Source organism: Ruditapes philippinarum, unplaced genomic scaffold (genome assembly GCF_026571515.1).
Source record: "Ruditapes philippinarum isolate M1 unplaced genomic scaffold, ASM2657151v2 ctg2139_1_1_1_1, whole genome shotgun sequence".
Taxonomy (NCBI): domain Eukaryota; kingdom Metazoa; phylum Mollusca; class Bivalvia; order Venerida; family Veneridae; genus Ruditapes; species Ruditapes philippinarum.
The window spans coordinates 16,852-25,505 of NW_026857177.1; the positions used below are offsets into that span (position 1 = coordinate 16,852).

The following is an 8,654-nucleotide window of genomic DNA, read 5'->3' on the forward strand; positions in this document are numbered from 1 at the left end:
AGAGCGCAAATCGACAGCCACAAGTATACATCAGATTCATTTAAAATTGTATATCGACAAGTAAATATTTTTTCATATTTCTTTTAAAAGCATATAGAGACGAAAACCCCTTAATATATAAATGTAAATTATTCCATACTTGCATAACATTATTTCTAAAAGTTCTTCATATTTTGTATTACATCTTAAATCTACATGCATTATGTTTCTATATAAATTAATTGTAGTTGATACTAGGATATCTGCTGAAATGTAGGAAAGAATATCCGTTATATCAAAATGTCTACGTGTTAATTGAAGTAACTAGTTCGAGGTCTCCGTGCAAGTAAATAATAATAGGCCGGCTTCAATTTGTAGAACAGACTATAGTTACTCTCTAATTGGAGACAAATTTAGTTTAAGGGCGAGCCTCAAAATGGTGGATGGAAGTGAAATCACTTCCGGAGTATTGACACTTTCTTGTCTTTCCATCAAAAGAATGATATAAATGCTGAAAGAAAGGATTGATCGAAAACATTCATTTACTTTATTTTAGTTTAAAATAATATTGATTACTTGATTTTCTGTTTCATGATGAAATGACTAAATCATCGAATAAAATTGAAAAAATAACTCGTTCAGTCTTTGTCCACACTACTGTACAAGTTACAACGAGGGATTGTGACTTATCTTATTAATTAAATTGTTGACAATAAGGCATGAAATGGAAATTAATGTAAACCTGTAACTCATAACTAGCATTGCTTATTTTTGAAATTTTAAGTGTAAAAATGCGAGAATATAAAGTTGTGGTGTTGGGGAGTGGAGGTGTAGGGAAGTCTGCTTTGACTGTTAAATTTGTTTCCGGTACTTTCATGGAAAAGTATGATCCAACAATAGAAGATTTTTACCGTAAGGAAATAGAGGTTGACAATGCACCCTCAGTGCTTGAAATTTTAGACACAGCAGGAACAGAACAGTTTGCTTCCATGCGAGACTTGTACATAAAAAATGGACAAGGTTTCCTGATAGTATATAGTATAACAAGTTTACAGACTTTCCAAGATATAAAAACAATGAAAGAACAGATAATAAGAGTGAAAGGAGTAGATAAAATTCCAATGATTCTTGTAGGAAATAAATGTGACTTAGAGCATCAACGTGAAGTTCCTATTCAAGAAGGTGCTACTCTTGCACAAACGTGGGGTTGTCCATTTATGGAAACCTCTGCTAAGAGTACAAACAACGTTAATGAAGTTTTTATAGAAATTGTACGTGAAATGAACACTAGTCCAGTGAAAGAAAAGAAAGGTTGTTGCACCTTATTATAACACTTCAGGATATTTAATGTCAACCAACATATAACATCTGTCAAGGTAAGCAAATTGTTTTTTTTGTTGTTTTTTTCAGTTATCTTTATGTTTTGTCAAAGTTTAATTATATTAATAAAAGAGTTTTTTTTATGTTACTGGTCATTAGGGAGGGTACTTAGAAATAAATATGTACATTGCAGCTAAAGAGGTATAACATTCATCTGCTGATGATTTGAGCATCGAGCAACACATTTTTGGGGTTTTGCCAATGCACGCACCTTACAATAGGTGCTCTGTACTTTTGTCATTTATGACATTGGAATTACTATAAAAAAATTTGAAGCATAAGATACTGTAAATCACTCTCAACATTCAAAATTTACTTTTATTTTGCATGAATGCTGAAACGTATAGGGTTATGATATAGCTACACTGCAATAAGTAGCAGTCCTACTAAATACTAGTAAGAGTACTAACTTGGAATTTTATTATTACATACGTCATTGTACAAAAGTGAAAGTTTTAGCTCAGATTTCATACATCATCTCATTCTGATTGGCTATAATGTTTGCTAACTAGTATTTAATACATAAAGATGTTAAGTAAAAACAAATCTGACATAATACATGTATATATCATGTATACATGTAAATTAAATAGATTTACATGCAAAATTTCTTGCATTTACGTTTACAAATAATAGACATTTGACAGGGATTTTTTTTGGCTTATTTTATAGCCGATATTCGGTCAAATTCCAAAATGAAAATAGTATATTATTTTCCCAATCCACAGGAAAAAATTCCCAATTGAAAGTTACAAAAAAAGAATATTGAATAACAAAATCTAAAATCTTTGAAAATAAGGGCTTCTTCACTGTTATGGTGCTCAAATGTTTGAAGATGCCATCCTAGACAGTGATTCCTTGCATTCATTTAATCATTACAAAATTTAGTCATGCATTTTTGCCCAATTTTTAACAAATCATAGCTGAAATTCCCAATTTCATGGGTATGGGTCAGGTTCCCAAAATCCTGAAAAAAACCCGTTTCAAACTATGTTATGTAGACAGTTGACCGCTAGTACAGTGGTAGTGGAGCAGTTCACTATGTCATTTCGTTGTTAACTTGAGTCCATGAAATTCTCACTTGCCATTCAGGTTAATGGTTATAACATTATTCATCTTGTTCTAACTTCTAGATCAAAAGCTGGGGCACCTGACATACTAGATCCATAAGGATTCAAAGATTGTCTGTTCATAGTTTGTGTGTAGAACTTTTACTGATCACTACTATATGTCTGATACATAACATACTTTCATACTGTGTGTGTATTACTGTCTCTCTACTGAGGTCACAATTGACACTAAATATCAGTGTTGGTCCCCCCTCAGATATCATCTGCAAAACTCCTTTTCACTCTTGATAAACACCTGTGACATTTGTAAACCTTACAAAAACATTCACATCCTCCTTTCCTGTTGCAATTATTTTTATTTTTGCCTCATTTGATTCGATGACAATGCATTTATAAATTGGGTTTATTAATTTGTTAGTGAACGTGAAATTATTTCTATTTTGTTTACATTTCTTTGCAACTGGTTTATTGGTAAATTATGGTACCAATCAACAATTTGCTGTGCTTCTAATTTATTGATTTTACATAGAAAAAAAACACATGAAGTAGACAAAAATCTTGAAGTGTGGTGGTAGGCAACATTTTAATTTTTTGAATAAACACACGCATGTACGTCAACGGTCATGAAGAAAAAAAACACATGAAGTAGACAAAAATCTTGAAGTGTGGTGGTAGGCAACATTTTAATTTTTTGAATAAACACACACATGTAGACAATTTTAAATGCAAACATTTTTGGCTAGATCTATGCCTTTATTAGTATATAAGTTAATATATTATAATAAACTTACATGGAAAAAAACCATTATGGATTAAATGTGCAAAACACAATATAGTGTTAAGTGGCAAAATTATGATACATGTTTGTAACATGTAGAAACATATATTTTAGTTTCAAATGGAGCTGGTATAAAGCTGAATAAAAATGAATCAATAATAATTCAAATGCCTACTTGTCAGTGTTTATAAAATATTTAACCCTTTCCTTCATGAGCATATTGTGAAAAATGGCTGTTTTCATTGAAAAGCCTCCTGTTACAAGTTCAAACTGCTATGAAACTATGAAAAATTCTTCAATACTAATCAAACTTGGCACAAATGTTGACTGGACCATTGCCTTTGTAACGACATGCTCAGTCTTAAATTTCCTGTTACCATGGCAACGAGGGGACATCTCAAAATTGCCAAAAATCACTATTTTGCCTTGACTTTTTCCACCAAAATTGATTTCAAAGTGCTGCAACTTCTAAATGGATTGAGATAGAGTCAAAGGCTTTTCAGCGTTGGTTACACGTTACCTTATGATCAACCTGGGGTCATTTTTAGCCTCTTACAAGTCCAAAATGATCTCTTGGCGATGAGGGGGACTCCACCCCCTTCAAACCCCCCAAACAGAAGGGGGCACATCCCCCTTCTGGCAACCCCCTGATGTATCTTTTGGATGAGGGGCGGCGCCGAAAAAGTGCTCACTTTTTTTAGCAACATTTCTCAAACGAAAACATGTGTTTGGGGCCCAAATAGGACATTTTTTCATTATTTGAGGCCTAAAAGAGGGGGGGGGGGTGTCGAAAGTGCGTTGTTTCTGTATTTTCTGTATAATTTACTAGTTAGACATTTGATACAATGTACAATTGTGCAGTAGTTAATACAAATATTCTGTAAAAATGCAAAAAGTGCAATATATTTTCATAATGGAACTTTTATGCAAACTTTTTGGGACAACCCTTGTGCAATGTAAATAATTAGATTGAAATAGAAAGAGTTGAGACACATAGAATAGAACAGTCATCAATCTTTAATATTTCTATTTTCAGTAATGGACCAGTGATTAGTACAGTTTATTTGTGTGACTTTGTGAATGTATCTGATAATCATCTTTAATTGTGAAAGGAACTGCATTGCCCTGCCAGATAATCAGATGATGTCTCCATAACCTTTCAAAGTGAATGATCTACAAAAGAAGAAATGTTATGTGAAAACGAATCTTTTCATGGGGTTTTATATGTACCTTTAAATACTACCTATATATGTTAATCAACTAAAAATTACATGTAGAACATCAACATATTAACTTTTCACAATTGATAATAATTTTTCTCAATTTAAAGAAGTGTTCTAAAAATACATAGACTTTTAGAGTGAGCATTGATACTTAAGTTTGGAAAGACATCTTGATAACATAAAGTAAAATAAATTGAGTTGACATTTAAGGAAACTTATTGATCTTTTATCTAGTAATTTTACAGCTATTTGTTAGATCTAAAGAATAGTATTAGGAATGGTTCCCTACTAACAGTACTACTGAGTAATCTCAGCAGGTCCCAGTCTTGCTTCACCAACTTACTAGTATGTCAACAGTGTCTAAATGTTGGTGTACTTCAAGCTCAAATTATTTTCTGAATTATTGGTATACCCTTCCACTATTTAAGATACTTCCTACATAACTGTTATTTTACAATAAAGCACTGAAAATAGTCAACTCATTTGTTAGCTCTTGTTTAAATTATATCAGGTTTTTGATTTATGTCAGTAACTTACAATAAGTATATAGACTGTACTTGCTTAAAACTTTCAGAAGTACAACAGTTACTGTAGCTTTAAAAAGTGAGATGAATGAAAATCAACATATATTTGTTGTTAGGCTTTAAAAACCAGTATTGTATATTAGGCAGTGTAGACAGTTACCAGACTGTGATATATATATATGTTTTAATTTGACCAAATTTGATGGTACCATGCTGTACCTAGGTATAAACTTAAGCTCTATGTAAAGATTATTGTTCAGCAGCTATACAGTTGGTCACATGTATATGTGAAAGTGTTAAAGGATACTTAATTATGTATAAATACATATGTATAAGTGCATAGTGCAGTTTATGATAAATATGTCTTTACTTTAATCACTTGTGTCAAATACCAGCACTCAGTTTTAAGAGTTTACAATATATTTTGTTACTACAATAGTTTTAGTTAGGAAGATAGGAAAAGACTATTTATTTTAACAAGAACTCTGTCATATTCTATGTTTACAGTGCTTGATAAGCTGAAAAGATTGCTTAAATCAGGTTTGCCCATAGTATAAATACTCATTGTGAAAAATTCTTGCAAAAATTGCACCCATCCTTTAAAATCTTTAGATAATGATATTATTAGGTACAGATAAATCACTTGAAATGGTCTGCACTGTTTGCTTTTCAGCAAATACATTATTTGAAAATTTTCCTATAAAAATGCTGGACAGTTGATCTATGATATATTTATTTTTGATTCAGTACTTATGTTAATTAGGTTGATAGATATATTTTGTCTACTTGTGCATATGAAAGTGCATTGTTTTATTAACATAATTTACATATAATTATATTTGACTTGTCAATAAATTAGAAATATTAAAGACAATTGGCTGCTATGAGGATGTGTTACATGTTCCTATAGCTGACAGCTGTATTTTATATTCAGAAACTGTAGTCTAATATATGTACTCAAAAATTGTCAATCATATTTCAATTTTATTTTACTTAAATAATGCTTGTGTGACACTGAATAATAAATCATTATTAAAATAGCTGTAGATGGTAAAGCCTCAAATGTCTAATCTATATATACAGCTTGAAACAAAGATAGAAAATACTATAAATGACTAAATGTATGTATAGGGCTAAGTTTATTACATATTTAAGTTCATATAAACTTATTTGATCCTTTGTAGGGCCCAGAATAGCTTAGTAACTTATAGCTTAGTATCATTAGAAAAAATTGAAAACTTAATATGTTGTCAATAAACTTTAAGGCTTAAAGTAGTATTTATTTTATTAGAAAACAGCATATAATATGTATATTTATATGTACAGTCTATTTTTCTAGCCTTATTGTTATCTAAATTGAACAAGCATGCATTATCTAAAAACCGCAGTGTTAAATGGTTTGTTTATTATATTTTATTTGTTCAGTTAGCTAATCTTTGAGTTACGACTTTCAATAAGGAAATTTATCAATTAATAAAATATTGCATTGTATAGCTTTTCTGCCGTGTCTGTAATATGTGAAGTTTATATTTTAACATCATGAACATAGTGTCAATGAGATAATTGATTGTCAGGCCCTGTGTAAGAGAAACAGGTCAATATTGAAAACCATTTTGAACATTTTAATACATTATGTTCTATTTTTAGATTATTTAACTTTTTAAGATTTTCTTTTTAAATTCTGATTTTGATACATAAAATTATATTATCATAATTCTTCAAAATGTCAAATTGTTAATCATAAAATTTTTCATGAATATGTTTTGTTTAGCTGTATAATGATACTGTTAACATGGTTAATAACTGGTTAATTTATTATGTCTTATATCAACAATTGGTTAATTTATTATGTCTTATATCAACAATTGGTTAATTTATTATGTCTTATATCAACAATTGGTTAATTTATTATGTCTTATATCAACAATTGGTTAATTTATTATGTCTGATATCAACATGAAAAATGTATGAGTACTGTTGTAATACACGGGAGAGGAAGTGTTACACGAGGGATGGAGTTCTTATGATAATTTATCAACAAGTTATCATAAGAACTCCATCCTTCGTGTAACACTTCCTCCCCCGTGTAATATATTGGCATTCTTATTCAGCTAGACAGTCATATCTTACAGTCATATAAGGTCACTCTTTTTGACCCAATATCTAACCAATATAAAGTTAAACCAATTAAAATGTTATAATTTTGTTTCACAATATTAGATCTTTTCTTGATCATAACTATTTTTCTGGAGATGATTTGAACTAAAAGATAATGAGCATTTGTCTCTAGGATAGACAGTTTATGCACGTTCTTGTGCTGTTGATTGGCAGACCTAAACTTTTCATCTTGATTTACCCTAGAAGGCTAGATATGGAGGGATGAACAAACCATTGTAAAAATCAGCAGGATAAGATTGAGGAATGCATGGGTAATTTTTGAAGAGATCACTTTGTCACTGACAAATGTTAAAATCAAGGAAGTTATATATTTTCCTTATTTCTCTGTACTACTTTAACTGTTGTGTTTAAATTTTCAACATGTTATGTGACATTCAAAGTGTAAATTCTCATCACTTAGAGAAAACTTAATCGTTTCTACTTCTGTAAGATGATTGTTTTGTAGTCAAAAAGACAACCTTTATATAAATTTTGTTTTAGGGTTTTAGTTACAATAAACATTCAAAGTTTCAGTCAGTTTTAATTAACAAATGCATAAACGTTTTGGTCAAGTTAAATAGTGGAAACTGTCAGAAATTAAGAAATAATATATCCCAAACTGTGATTTTATTGCGCAATTACATCACTGTTTGGAGTTCGGATGCGGGGAATTATATCACGAGGGCGTAGCCCGAGTGATATAATGATGCGCGTCCGAACGACAAACAGTGATGTTATCAAGCAATAAAATCACCGATTTGGATATATTATTTCGATTCTAACACGACATCAACAAATAAATGCTGCCCGAACATGATAATTAGTTAAATTGTGCCTGATTTGTGTCAGTACTTATTGTCAGCGCGTCACAATTTTAGTGGTTACGTCACGTGTATAATGATTACGTCACATGTCTAAATATAGAACGTCAAACAGTGATTTTATAGCATAATAACACACACTTTCGGTTCTTCTATGTTCAATAGGGAAAAATGCGGGTCGTGTTAGAATATTCCTTAGAACTCTTCTCAGAAATCAACAATATTGTTGTTGACTGAGAAAAGTATACTGTTATAACAAAGGCACGCTTTTAATGAGGCTACAGTACTTCTCTCCAGATTCAAACCTTGTACTGGTCGAGTATTTTATTTACAATTATTTGTAGTATTTAAATTGCTGTGACAGGCTATCATAGAAATATTTGGGTTTATAAACAGGCCTTGTTTTCATGATTACAATTCTATATACATGTACTTTAGTCTGCTGGTCATAGAAGTTATTTTTGAAAATACAGTTATTTTGAAAAAAAAACAACTATCCAGCACTTAAAAACTATAGGAATTTTGAATATAGTTTGCACAGAACATCAGGAAAATCAATTTTGTTATTTTGTCTAGAATTTATTTTTTCATTTTTCATGCTCTCCCCCCCCCCCCCCCCCCCCCCAAAAAAAAATAAATAAAAATAAAAAAAAAATGGCATACAATGTATTTTAATGGTCTGTCTGTGTTTGCTTTTTGTCTGATCCATTACTTTGTTAGTT

The 8,654-nt window shown here is 30.7% G+C and overlaps 1 protein-coding gene across 1 annotated transcript; it reads left to right on the top strand.

The window, feature by feature from the left end:
* Positions 1 to 381: 381 nt before the first annotated feature.
* LOC132749002 (ras-related protein Rap-2c-like) lies at positions 382 to 8,425 on the top strand. Its single transcript, XM_060738665.1, has 2 exons — positions 382 to 1,355; positions 4,244 to 8,425. Exon 1 carries the CDS (start codon positions 771 to 773, stop codon positions 1,308 to 1,310), a length of 540 nt encoding a protein of 179 aa, XP_060594648.1. The 5' UTR covers positions 382 to 770; the 3' UTR covers positions 1,311 to 1,355; positions 4,244 to 8,425.
* The last annotated feature ends 229 nt before the right edge of the window (positions 8,426 to 8,654 follow it).

What these genes read in the sequence shown, in the direction of transcription:
- LOC132749002 (XM_060738665.1), top strand. Translation starts at nt 771, where the DNA reads ATGCGAGAATATAAAGTTGTGGTGTTGGGGAGTGGAGGTGTAGGGAAG.